This window comes from Setaria italica, chromosome IX (assembly GCF_000263155.2).
Source record: "Setaria italica strain Yugu1 chromosome IX, Setaria_italica_v2.0, whole genome shotgun sequence".
Classification (NCBI taxonomy): Eukaryota; Viridiplantae; Streptophyta; class Magnoliopsida; order Poales; family Poaceae; genus Setaria; species Setaria italica.
In genome coordinates this window covers 37,468,430-37,482,335 of record NC_028458.1, presented here as the reverse complement: position 1 = coordinate 37,482,335, position 13,906 = coordinate 37,468,430, and the positions used below count along the sequence as shown (strand labels likewise).

At 50.3% G+C, this 13,906-nt stretch overlaps 1 protein-coding gene and 1 long non-coding RNA gene across 3 annotated transcripts; both read left to right on the top strand.

The window, feature by feature from the left end:
• Positions 1 to 1,298: 1,298 nt before the first annotated feature.
• On the top strand, positions 1,299 to 3,488 carry LOC101782540 (VAN3-binding protein). Its single transcript, XM_004983604.4, has 6 exons — positions 1,299 to 1,800; positions 1,911 to 2,295; positions 2,414 to 2,569; positions 2,686 to 2,735; positions 2,821 to 2,878; positions 2,983 to 3,488. The coding sequence occupies exons 1-6, from the start codon at positions 1,501 to 1,503 to the stop codon at positions 3,210 to 3,212; spliced, it is 1,179 nt and encodes a 392-aa protein (XP_004983661.1). The 5' UTR covers positions 1,299 to 1,500; the 3' UTR covers positions 3,213 to 3,488.
• Positions 3,489 to 8,512: 5,024 nt separating this feature from the next.
• On the top strand, positions 8,513 to 11,341 carry LOC111255882. 2 transcript variants are annotated; one of them, XR_002676025.1, is made up of 7 exons: positions 8,513 to 8,970; positions 9,049 to 9,225; positions 9,305 to 9,770; positions 9,850 to 10,109; positions 10,188 to 10,297; positions 10,368 to 10,586; positions 10,657 to 11,341. It is a non-coding gene; the product is annotated as an uncharacterized LOC111255882 (long non-coding RNA). The 2 variants fall into 2 exon arrangements; XR_002676024.1 differs by having other exon boundaries at positions 10,188 to 10,586.
• The last annotated feature ends 2,565 nt before the right edge of the window (positions 11,342 to 13,906 follow it).

The following is a 13,906-nucleotide window of genomic DNA, read 5'->3' as shown; positions in this document are numbered from 1 at the left end:
CTAATTAATCCATCATTAGCGAATGGTTACTGTAGCACCACATTGTCAAATCATGGACTAATTAGGCTTAATAGATTCGTCTCGCGATTTAGCCTAGGGGTTGTGCAATTAGTTTTGTAATTAGACTATGTTTAATACTCCTAATTAGTGTCCAAACATCCGATGTGACAGGGGCTAAAATTTAGCCCCTCCCTGCCAAACACCCCCTAAACATGGCCTATGTCTCCATAATCCATCGGCAAGGCAATCTGACACGGATTGCTTGGACGCATGCCTAACCATCCTAGCCATTTTCTATGATGATGGATGGGTGCAGAGGGCATTTTCTCATCTAACCTACGGCATCGTGAACGACCAGGTGCTGCTTGCCTATGAACATCATTTGCTGTTTTACTGCTGCCGAAACCTTACCGTTCCGTTGCTGCTAACCTGCTCCGGGGTCGGGTCCAGACAACAGCGATGGTTCTTCCACCATTGTACCCTGCGCCGGCCAGTCCTGCACCAGACAAAGACATCGAGAAGCATCAACCATCAAGCCCCACCCCACACCTGCTGGGAGGAAGAAAAAAAGAAGGGGAATAAAACGAGCTCGCGTCGCTTCATCATAAACAAAACGAATGAGCAGAGACAAGCGACCAAGACCGGGGGGACAATGTTCAGCTCCTTGTCCTATCGGTCCCAATAACCGGATGGAGAACCCTGCAACAGTGAGCGGACACTGCCCAGCATCCATGGGGTCTCTTGTCATCGAGCGCTACCGACTACTGACGGGGTCTCCAGATGCCAACCGCACTATACGCATGAACGCTCCTTATCATCCATCTCCTCCAGATTGTCACCACGAAAATATCTGACAATCTTGTTTTCTCAATAACGTGTGGTCTGTCGATTTTTAGGATTTGGAAAACTAAAACATGCCGGCAGAAAATGAGGCACTTGTAATTAAGAACTGTCCACATTGCTGCAAGTGCAAACAACGGCACGGTTCTGAACTCCTAATGATGCGGTTGCTTGAACGCAAGAGGAGTACGCATACAAAACATCTGAGACGTGATGTCAGTATACAATACAGGTGAGGTGCTGTGCTGCACCTTCCGTGAGGCTGGGACCCGTGCACCAACCGTCGAAATGGCGATCCGAACACCCATCCGATTCCGAGGTCCGAGATAGCTCACCTGCTGGGACACAGGTAGCTTGAGAACGGCGACACGACCGTAATTTTATACTGGCATATGCCGCGCCAGGGACAGGGAATGGAGAAGCTCGGCGACAAGGTAGAAAAGGGTGCCAGGAGCCTGTCAGCCTCGTGTTCCCCCTTCGTTCCTTCTGCCTGCCTGTGCTGCCATAGCACGGCGGCTCCACACCCGTCTCCTTGTGCTTCGTGTGTGCCTCCGGCCCTATAAAGTACACGGCACTGTCTCGCAGACACTGGCAGAACCATCACTAGGCAGTCACCTGTGAAGACACGAGGGGGCACAACTGCAGCAGCTTGTAGGATAGATGGCGATGGAGAAGGGCTGGAAGGCGAGGGACGTCGCTGGTGCCTTCAGCATGGAGGCGGTGGACGAGGAGGACGACGCGGTGGCGGTGATACCGCCGCCGCAGACGCCGCTGGAGCCCATGGAGTACCTGTCCCGATCGTGGAGCGTATCCGCGTCAGAGATCTCGAAGATTCTCGTCGGTGGGGGCAAGAAGAGCAGCGGCGTTGCGGCGGCGGGGAGCCGGCTGCCGGAGATGACCATACCGGAGGACTCCGTGCTCGCCACGTCCATCGTTCCTCTCCCGTGTCATCAACAGCATGTAACCCTCTCAGGCTCTCAGCTCACTTCATCCTCTCTGTTTCTTTTTCTTTGGTTATTATCTTTTTTCCCATCTGATTCACGGTTCCACCACTGCAACTTCTTCTACAGAGGGATGCAAGAAGGAATTCCATGAGCAGCGGCCACCACCAGTCGATCGGCAGATGGTTCCAAGTCCACCACAGGGAGACGTGCCGGGTGAAGCAGAGGGGCAAGGAGAAGCAGCGCGCCGAGAAGGCCCACGTGCACGCCATGGTGTCCGTTGCCCGGGTCGCCGCTGCGGTGGCCGCCGTCGCGGCGGCCACGAGCTGCGACGCCCAGGCCACCAAGATGGCCGCGGCCATGGCGTCGGCCACCGAGCTGTTAGCCTCGCACTGCGTCGAGGCGGCTCAGCACGCGGGGGCGCGCCACGAGCAGGTGGCCGGCGCCGTGCAGGCCGCGGTTGGCGTCAGGAGCCCCGGTGATCTGATGACGCTCACGGCGGCAGCAGCCACCGGTAAGGAATCCGATGATGTCGTTGTCATCTCGTTGAACTAACCGTCTGATTCCATATGCTGATTCAGAGAAGAATATGCTAATAAGTTAGTATGGATTTTTTTGGCTGTTTTGGTCAGCTCTTCGAGGAGCAGCTACGCTGAAGCAGAGAGTGCAGCGAGAGACGAGGAGCAATGCGAGTGTTCTTCCATACGAGAAGGGGAGCGAGAAGGGTCATTCGTGGAGCACTGACATCTGGTGCAAGGAGGGGGAGCTGCTGAAACGCACAAGAAAAGGTAAGAAAACAGTGGGCTCGTCAGAACATTCAGCTATATAATTGAAAATCTGGAAGCAAAAAAACTTCAAAGCATGGTCGAAAAAACTAAGGGGCAGAGTTGTATTCTTGATACAGGGGATTTACACAAGACAAGACTATCTATCTACATCAACAAGAGGTCACAGGTTAGAAGATTTTCCTTCAGTTCCAAATGCTGGTCAGACTAGAGAGAGATGCAGTGTTACTGACAACGTACGTCTATAACAACAGGTGATGCTGAAGCTGAAAAGCAAACACATTGGAGGTGCACTATCAAAGAACAATAAGAGTAAGTTGCAATACTTTTGCACTACTGGAATGTAAATATCTGATTCCAGCAGAGTAGCTCATGAATTTTTCAGTGCTGACCCTTTTGCCTGTGACTGGTCATAGTCGTTGTTTACGGCGTGTACAGCGAGCTTCCAACATGGGCCGAGCCAGGGAAGGACTCCATGGAGGAGACATGCAGCTTCGGCCTGAGCACGGCGCAAGGTCTCGTGGAATTCGAGTGTGAGAGCAGCGCGAGTAAGCAGAAGTGGGTAGACGATGTGCAGAACCTGCTTCGTCAGGTTGCTCTGCAGGATCAAGTAGGAAATAAACTGGGATTACTAAAACTCAACTAGCGCAGTCTCAATTTATACAACCATTTTCATGGTAGCAGACGGTGTGTTATAGGAATTGCCTTGCATCAGGGATGCGAGGGGTACATATTGATGGTACTCTTGTCACTGACTTATATATTGTACTACATACAAAATGATGAGATAAGGAATAGATTAATGTTTTGTCTAAGACTAAGAGTGACTGTTTGTCAACTAAGTGTGTCAAATTGTCAATATGTAAAAAATTGAATGTCAATTTCATTCACATATCTAAAGAGCGAGAACCATAAATTGCAATTCCAAAGAGCAAGAACTATGAAGTTTGTGAATTGAAGTTCTAGTTACAATGGTGAAATTCATCTTTTGGTTCTAAAAGTCAGTATTGAGTTGTATGCATCGATAAGTTCAATCTAAAAGCGAGCAAAAAAAACTTATACTTCAATACTTCTCTCACATGCAGGCTCCCTTAAGCCTCAAACATGAATATACAAACATGAATATAGGAGTTGACTATCGATGTTTTAGATTGGCAACCCGCCTAGGGGTACTCTAGGTGGTCTTTTGTGCGGCGGGTGTCGTCGAGAATCAAGGAGTCGATGGTGACGCAAGGGACACGATTTAGACAGGTTCGGCCGCTAGACCGCGTAATACCCTACGTCCTGTGTTACTTGTATTGAACTTCTTAGTTGTTGTTTAGAAGGGGGTCCCTGCCCGCCCTTATATAGTCGGGGGAGCAGGGTTACAGGGTGGAGTCCTAGTTGAACATGGTTACAGAGTTCTACTTCAAATCGGTAGAGTAGTTTCCTCATGCATTCCGACTAGTCTTCAGGAGTCCGTGCAGGCTACGCTACCCTGCGGCGTAGCCTCCATATCCTGATCACGCCCGAGTATGTCCCTGAGTGGGCCGTACAAGGCCTACTCGTGGGTCTGGGGATGTATGCCCGACAAGCCCCCGAGTACTTTTGTGGCGGATCCACTTCGGATCTACTGGGTTAGACCTGATGTAGCCGCCTGATATGCGACACTCATGCCTAAGCCGAGTAAACACGAAGTGCCGTCGGATTCTCCTCCGATTTAACCACTTGAACAGGACCGATTTAGCAGGCTCACACAAAGGTGAGCGGTTCCAGAGAGTACAACAAGTCCACCAAGATAACCGTTTAACCACTGGATTTAGTTGCGAAAAGAACATCAGAGTTTTACAGGCTTTCGGAAAACAACAGAAGGTAAAACGCTAGCGGAAGCAATCGTCGGGTCGGATGTCCTGGTGAGGCCAGCCGGGACATCACTGATCCCTCTCCTCGCCGTCCGAGGAGGGATCCCACTCGACCGTCCAGCCCGGCGGGAGCTGGGGCAGCCAAGCGCCAGCAAGAGAGGGGTCGGGAGCAGCAACTTCACCTGAAAAACAGGAGCCACAACAAGGCTGAGCTACTAAGCTCAACAAGACTCAACCGATAGGAGTAAAACTACTCCACACTTCTAGACATGCAGGGCTTTCTGGCTGAGAGGTTGGTTTGCTAAAAGCACTAAGTAAACCCTATTTTCAAGTTTTAGTTCCGATTCTAAGTTCTTTAACCAGTCTAGGTTTTGCAACCTATTCTAAGCAATCATAGAGCCAAACAAGGTATGTATACCGACAAAACCATGTCATTATCAGATTCCTCCTTTACTCAGAGTGACATAGCGATCAAGCAATCTCAAACTGTGAGAGGCAGACGAATCGATTCGACTTCTTTAACCATGCATGGTGAACCTAACCTCACGACATCCGCACACCCGGAGGTCGCTTCCTGTGTCGGCCATCCCATCAATCCCCTAACCCGTGTCGGGCCCATTTCCTTTGGTGCAAGGTTCCACAAACCCGGCCTCTGCCGTCCTGTGGCCACGCTTGCCACCACGTGCGACAACCAGCAGGGGAAACTCCGTTCCAAGAACAATGGGGCGACCGCTCACATCTAGGTTCAATCCGGTACTACGCTTCCTCATCCCATACTAAATATGAGGTTAGTACTTTCAAACACTTGATCACGAACACCACCACTGTCGGGCCTTAGCAAGTTTTCATAGACAGACGGGGCAAACCATCCGTCCACCAAAGAGTTACCAAAACCCTACCCCGTCCATCGTCCTTATAGTTGTAACAGAAAGGTAGACATCCAACTCCTACAACTCGCGAGTGACAGGGAATCACTCGGCTTTTACTGTCTTCTAGTTAAGCAAGGCAACTACTCGGTCCAACAGCTAGTGTTCAGATCATAGGGATAACTAAGTCATGCATCTAGGGTTTCAAACAACTCCTATACGTAAATGCACAAGCATGTTACAGAAGGCATGCGCAAGTTTGGTAAAGCACATAGGGATTTCATGCAACCGGGGCTTGCCTACAAACAAGGAGGAGGGAAGCTGCTCTTCTGCTTGGACGGCTTCGGCTTCTGGAAGCGGGAGCTCTGCTGCTGCTTCGTCTTCTGGCGCCGGGTACAACTCGTAGAAGCCGTCGGTGAGGCGTAGCTCTACACGAATGCAACGCAAGAGTTAGCATAGACGGTTATTTCAACAGCAACACTTGCTCGCCTGAGCCCAGAAACTCGCGACAAAGAGCAGGAGGGTGGGGAGGTTCAAGAGAGCTGGTGAAGATCAAGAGGCAAGGGTCGGAAAGGAACTTATGATCTGATCCTTGAACTAGAGGATGTGGTATACTAGGGATCCTCAGACGCAAGCGCTGAAGGGTTCCTAAGTTTTACACATACACCCTCGGTTTGAAGAAAAAGATCACAGCCGAGCCCTCGGGCGAGGCGGATAAGGGTCGGCGGAACAGATAGGGTCGGGCGAGACGGAACCGGGGTCAGGCGGATAAGAGGGGTCGGGCGAAGCGGACTGGGGTCGGCAGCTTACCTTCTTCCTACAAGGAAGGCTTGGGGTCGGGAAGAGGCAGACTTGGGCGGAGGGACTAAGGCTTTGAACAACGGCTAAGACCGGCAGTACTCCGGTGGCGGCGGTGCTTCTTGTGGATCACAAGTGAGCTTTTACGCAGCACGGAGGAGCAAGCGGCTGGGTGGCTTGGGAAAAACGGAGGGGAGCTGAGAGGAGAGTTCCTCAAGAACTTTAGGGTGTGGTGCTAGGAGCTTGAGCAGGGAGCAAGAGAATGGCTGAAGGCAATAATGGCGGAGGGAACTCCGGCAGGCTTGCGTATTCCTTTTTATAGCTGCTGGAACGGGGAAGGGAAGCGGCGCGGGAGAGAGAAGGGGAGCGGCGCGAAGGCCGGGGAGAAGCAATGGAGTGCTCTGCCGGGGCGGCGATTGAGCGAAGAGGGCGGTGGTGCAGGACTCGGGGATGACGCCAGCGGTCATTGGGTTCTGTTGTCGGGGCGGCGCAGGAGCGGGTATGCCAGTGGTTGAGATTTGGCGGAGGTGGGCGTCGTCGTGCGGAAGGTTTGATAGAAGCGACCGGTTTAACGGCGCTAGAATCGAGGGCGCACAGGTGAAAAGACATGCAGCCGCGGGCGCGCGGGCGAGCGCGGAGCAACAGATTGTCGGGCGGCTTCTGGCAGGGCGAGGGAAAAGGAGCTGTCGCTGCCATGGTCGGGGTTGGCGATGGAGGAATCGTCGTGTAGCGAAGACCAGGAGGCGCGACTGAGATCGAAGTGACGGAAAAGACGGACGACATCGGGTTCTGCGGCCGGGATCTGGCGGTGTGATGATGGGCGCGGGAGGCGAGGCGCTGCAGAAAGGTTGCAGAGGGGCTTCCGCCGCCATTGGGGAAGGGGGCGCGAGAATCCATTCGGTCGCAAGCCAGAGACAAGACTGAGCGGCGGGCGTCGGAGAAGATGAGCCACGCGGCGGGGAGACTCTGAAGCAGGCATGCAACTCGAGTGTGCCTGTCGCGGAAGATCTGGGGGAAAAAGATCTCAAGGGTCCACTGGTTGGACAGAATGGCGTTTGGGAAAGACTTAGAAGGATCTGACGGTGAGCGGGGTTGCCGGGGTCGGAAATCGGAGTGAAGCGGGGAGGGGTCGGGTCTCAGGGGTTGGGATCGGGCGTAAGGCTGAGCACTCAGGCACGGCAAAACAAGACAGATGACTAAGATCCAGGGCTAGGATTAAGGTTAACCCGGAAGATTAGGGACCGGTCATCACAACTTTGTAGTCGAGAGGAACAGCTTCGAGTACTTGAGGACGCTGCCCGAGTTCTCCTTGGTGCTTTCTGAGCTGTAGACGCGGCCGACCCCTCGAGTATTGGTGCTGTTGCGTGACTGGAAGGTACTCTCAGCAGCCCCGATGTTTGCTTCGAGTAACCTTCATTTTTATATGGTAGTGCGATGACAATCGCACTCCATATGGAGTAGCCCCCGAGCCTTAGGTTGAATCGAAGAATCAGGCTGAGGGTCAAACTTGTGATTTCGCTCTAACTTATGTAGTCTTAGGAAAAAGAAAACTTTATCCAACGGGTATGGTATCCGCAGCCCCCGAGCACTTGGGCGATTACTTGTGGTCGGTGAAGGGCTCAGACCTTTGGCCAGAGTATCCGTTGGAAATTATGGTGGGAAATCTGATTTATATCAGGCCGTTGCTTGATTGACGCTTGGAATCTGGAGATGCCGCTGATATAATAGGGGGCCCAGTGGTGATTAGCGGTACGTCGCTTTTAGCAGATCTGTAATTTGCACCCCTTTCCTGTCCATCCAGTGCTGCCGCTCTTCCCTGCACCGCCGCCGCCATTGTTGCTTTGGCCTAGCCCTTGAGAGAGATCTGCTGCAGCTCCTTCCCTCCTCCACCCTTCTCGAGATCGACTGATGCGTGTCAAGAAGGTGGGGAAGAAACCCGAGAAGACCTAGGGGAAGCTGCGGCCACCAGTATGTTTAGATCTTGATCCAAGAAGGGCAAAGAGCTCGCACTGTCGGTGCCAAAGTGTGGTCCAACAAACCAGACTGTGCCGCCACCCTTGGGATCACCTGGCAGCACTCCGTGATAAAGGAGCCAGCGGTCCAGGCTTTGGTCGACGCGAAGCTTCTTCAACCAAAGGTTGAACTTTGAGTGGAGGCCTGCATTTGGGGATGGGTGGCAGTTTGAAGAGCACCCAAAGGAGACAATCATGCTTGCTCATTTTGTTGAGAGAGGACTAGCGGTACCCATTCCGACTTCTTCAGAGGTATTCTTGGGTACTGCAACCTCCAATGAGTGCACTTGAATCCGAATGGTGTGCTTCATATGGCTATCTTTGTACACTTGTGCGATGTGTTCATGGGTGTGCCGCCTAGTCTTGATCTTTTTAGGAAGTTGTTTCGCTGTAAGAGCAACCCAGTGCAACTAAGACAGAGGTGTTTGGAGGGGCTGGGTTTCAATTGAGGAACTCGAGTGCTTATCTCGAGTATGACCTACCCGACTCCCATGGTGACTGGAAGAAGAGATGGTTTTATATTGTAACCATGATCCTGTCTTGCCAGTAGTCACCAGCCATGCTCCAAAGCATGCAGACAATTGGGTGAGCGAGCCCGAGGACACCCCTAAGATAACTGACCTACTGACTCAGATTGCTGAGATGATGTCTTTGGGTTTAACTGGCATTAATATAGCCACTAGTTTTCTCAAGCGAAGAGTTCATCCCTTGCAGCAACAAGCTCGCTCAGGCTCAGAGGTTTTGATGACCCGTTGCGAATGTCTCCTGAAGACGTATCTGATGACGATGTGGAGGCGTTGTTGGGCAAGTTATTTAAGAACTATCAAGGGGTACTAGTACTTCCAGGAGTTCTTCGTCAGTTTGATAGTTGGTATGAACCAACAGAGGTATGTTCCTTCCTTTGCTTAATTTGTGTAGTCGAGGGCATGGTAACACCTTTTCGAGTAACAATTGTTGGCTTGCAGTCCCGGGTGCTTTTTGGCTTCTTGGCGTCATCTGAGGGCAGAGAGATTGCTGTGGTTGACACTGACGATGACCCTTCTCCTCCTGCCAAGAAACGGCAAGTAGTTTGAAAGAAAGCTGCTGTTCAGCCTATTTCATCTTCATCGAGTTTGACCCCCGAGGGGTCATAGAGTGCCAAGGTATATAGTCGTGTGTTGTATTAGAGTACTTTTTGAGAATTTCTTTGCAGAATGCTGATGATATTAGTCGGTTGGAAAGGTTGACAACTTGGCCATCGGTGGTGATGAGGCTACTTCTGGTGAAATAGTCGCGATTGCAAAAGACGCAGCTGTCAGTGTCGCGGCTGTTGAAGAGCTGCCTGTGAGGGTGCCACTTTTGAACTCAGAAACAGCAGCCTCCGAGCAGGTAGTATCGGCGTCGGCAGCCCCTGAGTCGGTAGCCCCCGAGCAGGTTACCGAGTCATCCGTTGATAAGGTTACATCTTCTGAGCTAGCAGATGCTGTGAGGACACCGGTGGTGGCTGCTAGTGCCTTGTTGTCTGATGTTATCGCCAGTGTGAGTACTCGATTTATTCTGGTAGTCGTGCGTACGTAGTCTCAACCTTGGTTTTTTCAGGACTCGGCGAAGGAGTAGAGGTCATTCCTCCCACGGCCCCTGTAGTGCCGAGTATCCGACCGGTGGTAGCTGAGAAGAAACGTGTTTGATTGGCGTCGCAATCATCCTGGTGAGTTTTTTATGTAATCTTTCCCTTTGATTGTTTTTGAACTCTGAAAAGCAGATGATGATCTCGTGTTTTGATTTAGGGATGCTGAAGATACTATTCCCGTGGAGATAGGGATGGAGGCTGGTCTCCCAACTATGCTCTCTAACCCCTTAGTTGATTTGTCGATGGATGATGCACCTGAGGTTGAAGACACAAGTCGTCTTGGTACCACTATATCCATGCTACAAGAAGTTATTCACTCAGTGGAGGGCCCAACAGTTCCCTCGAGTTCTGGAGGTGTGCCGTCTTCAACAACCGCTTTGGTTGATGCGACTAAAGTGGGTGAAGTCGGTGCACTGGGTATGTTACTTGAGTATAAATGCTTTTGAAGGGGATTTCCTTTGTATCCAATAATTACCCATGATTTTTTTTTGTCAGGGGCTGTTGTGGGTGAAAAACTGGAGCCTCAAATTGCTAAGAATACTGGGGGTCTGGTAGTCAAGCTGCCGTCAGAGTCAGAGTTTCAAAGAGCTATCCAGAGCTTTCAGGTGTGTATGAGCTATTTTCTTTGATTTGTGTTTCGACAAGTCTTGTCGACTTGTTTTGAGGTGCTTGCAGGACTTGTATGATAGAGCCCAAAGAAATACTCAGGCTCTCCAGTAGCACAATGAAACCATGCAACGAGTGGCGCAACTGGAGCAAGAATGTAGCTGTCTTATAGAGTCCTTGAGAGTTCATGAGGAGGCTGCGAAGCTTTTGCAGTTGAGCGGAATGATCATGAAGTCCTACAGGAGCGATTGGGGAATCGCTATAAATCTTTGAACAAAAAATATCAACGTGAGTACTCATGATCTTTTGAGTATGTTTGACTGTAGTGGTAGGTTCTGATCTATGATGCTTGGCGCAGAGCTCAAGAGAAAAGAGGCTACTGTGAGTAGCCAACTTCTTGATTGGAGAAACGCCCATAACCGGGTAGCTGATGAGGCTGCCAATCTCAGGGCATCACTGGCTGAGGCTCAGGCTACCTATAAGCATGAGAGGAGCAGGAAGAATCAGAATGGGGTAATGCTTCCTATGGCAATGGTGGCGTGTAGGGATCATGGTATAACTATAGGGAGACTGCAAGGCGAGCTCCAAGAGTTGACCAGTGCTGCGCAGAACATAGTCAATGGTATCGCTCCACTTGAAGATGACGCTGGGCCTCGCTCGCTGGTCGAGAGACTAAGAGCTACCTCGTGTAAAGTTGCTGGACTCTGTAAGGCTGTCTGCAAACAAGTGTTTGCGGTAGTCAAGTCATATTACCCGAGGGCAAATTTATCGGCGGCTGGTGATGGAGTTGCTAAGAACTGCATAGAGGATACCTATGTGCAGTATCTTGAGGAGGCTGAGCCGATTGCTTCAAAGATGTCTGAGTTTATATCTTTGGAGGAGCCATAGTTCGAGTTGTAATCTGTCGAGTACTCATGGGAGTACTCAAACAATTCTCTGTAAATTTTATTGGAGTCCAAATTGTAATCGACGATCTCTTATTTGTAGTCGGGAAGAACAAATTCAAGTAATCGAGTAGTCGTAGTATCTGTTGCGGCAGTCAATTATTGTTGTTGTTGTTGAAGGTACTCTGGCCTTTCCTTGTACTTTGAAAGGATGCACGGGCGAACTGTTCCCTTTTGTCCATTGTGGTTGAGTGCCTTCATGTGAGTGGAGTCAGAAAAGTGCCTGCTGACCCTTGTCAGTGTTTCAGGCTGATCGTCACGAGCGAGAAATAACTTCTGAGTAGTTGGTGGTTGTGGCATTTCGGCTATAAATAGGCTTCTTGGGGCTCGACCAAGGTCATGCTTCTTTAGTGTAGCGATGGATTGCTTTAGGTTGCTATTGTTTGATAGTAGAAAACTTTCAATGAGCGCCCCGGTGTTAGAAGATTCCTCGTAGATTGGAGCCACCTTCCCTCCACATACTCTTACGCTTCAAGATGGCAATGGGTACCCGCGACCCGATACCCGACGGGTATTTACTCCATTAGGGTCTGAATATGGACTAAATACACTACCCATGGGTACGTAAATGGACCAAACCCTTCACCCATCGGGTACGCGGGTACGGGTATGTTCCAGCAGTCCCCATACCCGTTAACCCATGGGTGAAAAATACCCGGCCCAAAAATAAAAAAGCCCACTAGCAGCCCATGTAAAACCCTAGCGTCCCCAACAACCCAACCCTCTCCCAAGTCCCAACCGGCTATCCCGATTCCCACCCGCCTGGCCGCCTCCGCCGCCTGATCTCCCGAGGAAAAAAAGCAACCCCGCCGCCCACCGCAAAAAACAACACCCGGCGCGGCGCCCGACCCCTCGTGACCTCGTCTCGCGCTGGCGGCTGCGGCTGGCATCGCATCCAAGCGCCAGGAAGACGCCACGGCCACATCCGACCCCCAAGCCCCCTTGACGCCACGCCATGCCGGCGACGGAGCAAGAACGGTGATCCCTATTCCCCAATCCCTAGTTCCCCTTCCCCTAATCCCCTTCATATGCTTTGCACTGCACTTTCAGGCGATGGCGCAGAGGCGCTCGGCGCTCCATGCGACCGCGCTCCTTGCCTTTGCCTCCTCCCCCGCACTATTTCACTAACTAGCTCCTTCACTCCGGTGTCAAAGGAACATCGCCGAGATCCTGGAGGATGGTGACCACTTGAATCCACCGGATCCCGAGCTCTTCGACGCCGGGAACACTCTGAAGCTGCAAGATCCGGAGGTCGAAGCTGCAGTCGCCAGCGGCGCTCCTACAGCGGAGCCGAAGATCGGCGCTATCGCCGTCGCCACCAGTGCTCCTGCATCCAATCCCAAGAACGGGACTGGTGCCGCTCCTAAAACCAAGCCCAAGAACACCACCACCAAGGAGAAGAAAAGGACCAGCAACACTGCAGTCGTGGAGAAGACGAAGCAAAAGGACGGCCGACCCCCTCTTTCTCCAGCTTCATCTTGGGAAGGTGCTGCTACAGCCACATCTTCGGGTGGTGTAGTAACTAATTCTCGCCCTCCTGGTGGTAGCCGCAAGTTGCTGCAGCCACTGATGTAAGTAACCCGAGAGCTACATGCCTATGCTAAGCGAGTTACATGCTTGTAATTTGATACATGTCCTAAATTCCTAATTCAGTTGGTTAATACTTGTGAGTTGTGCCTGAGCAGAAATTTTTATAGCAGAACTTGAGTAACTGATAGTCTGATAGTTATAAATTTGAAAGAACACTAGTGTTGGTAGATGAGTTTGGTGTATATGCAGTTATGCACAGTTGCAAACATAACATCTGTTATGTTTTATAATTGTTATCTCATTAGTTATTTGTAAGGACTAAGGATGTGGTTTGTAAAACTCATTAGTGTAGTTATTATTTGTCAACATCAGTTAAATATTTTTCAAGAACTGGCTTACTCTGCTTTACTTGTAAAACTCATTAGTGTAATTATTATTATTTCTTCTATTGAATGTGCCTTATTATGTGATACAGATTGAAAAAAATGAGTACTAGCAGTGAAGGTGAATGCTCACAAACTGCAGTTCAGATGTCAGAGCCTATTGAAATAGAAGGTGATGAAGATCCTATTGAAGAAGATGAAGATGGTCCTGCTAGTGGTGCAAAGAGGAAGCTCACCTCAGCGGTTTGGAATGAGTTCAAGAGAGTTAGGTACATGGGCACAACAAAGGCAAAGTGCATGTATTGTTTCAAGAAGCTATCAGGTGAAACAAACCATGGAACTAAGCACTTACATGATCATTTGAAGTCATGTACACTTAGAAAGATCAAGACAGCAGGGAACAAGAGTTTGTCACAATCTTGTTTGAGGTTTGGTTCCACAGATTTAGGTACCGTTCAAGTTGAAAACTACACATTTGATCAAGAAGTAGCTAGAAAGGAACTTGCTGCAATGATAATTCTACATGAGTATCCTTTGAGCATGGTAGACCATGCTGGTTTCCGGAGGTTTGCAAGTGCGCTTCAGCCACTATTCAAGATGGGTACTAGGAATACAATAAGGTTTGTTCCTTACTGTTTGGTCTTGCTGCCATTGTAATTTTTGTATTTATTTTTTAATATTCCTTCAAAATTTTCAGGAAGGATATTGTGATGCAATATGAGATGGAGAGGAAAAAAGCAATTGAATATAT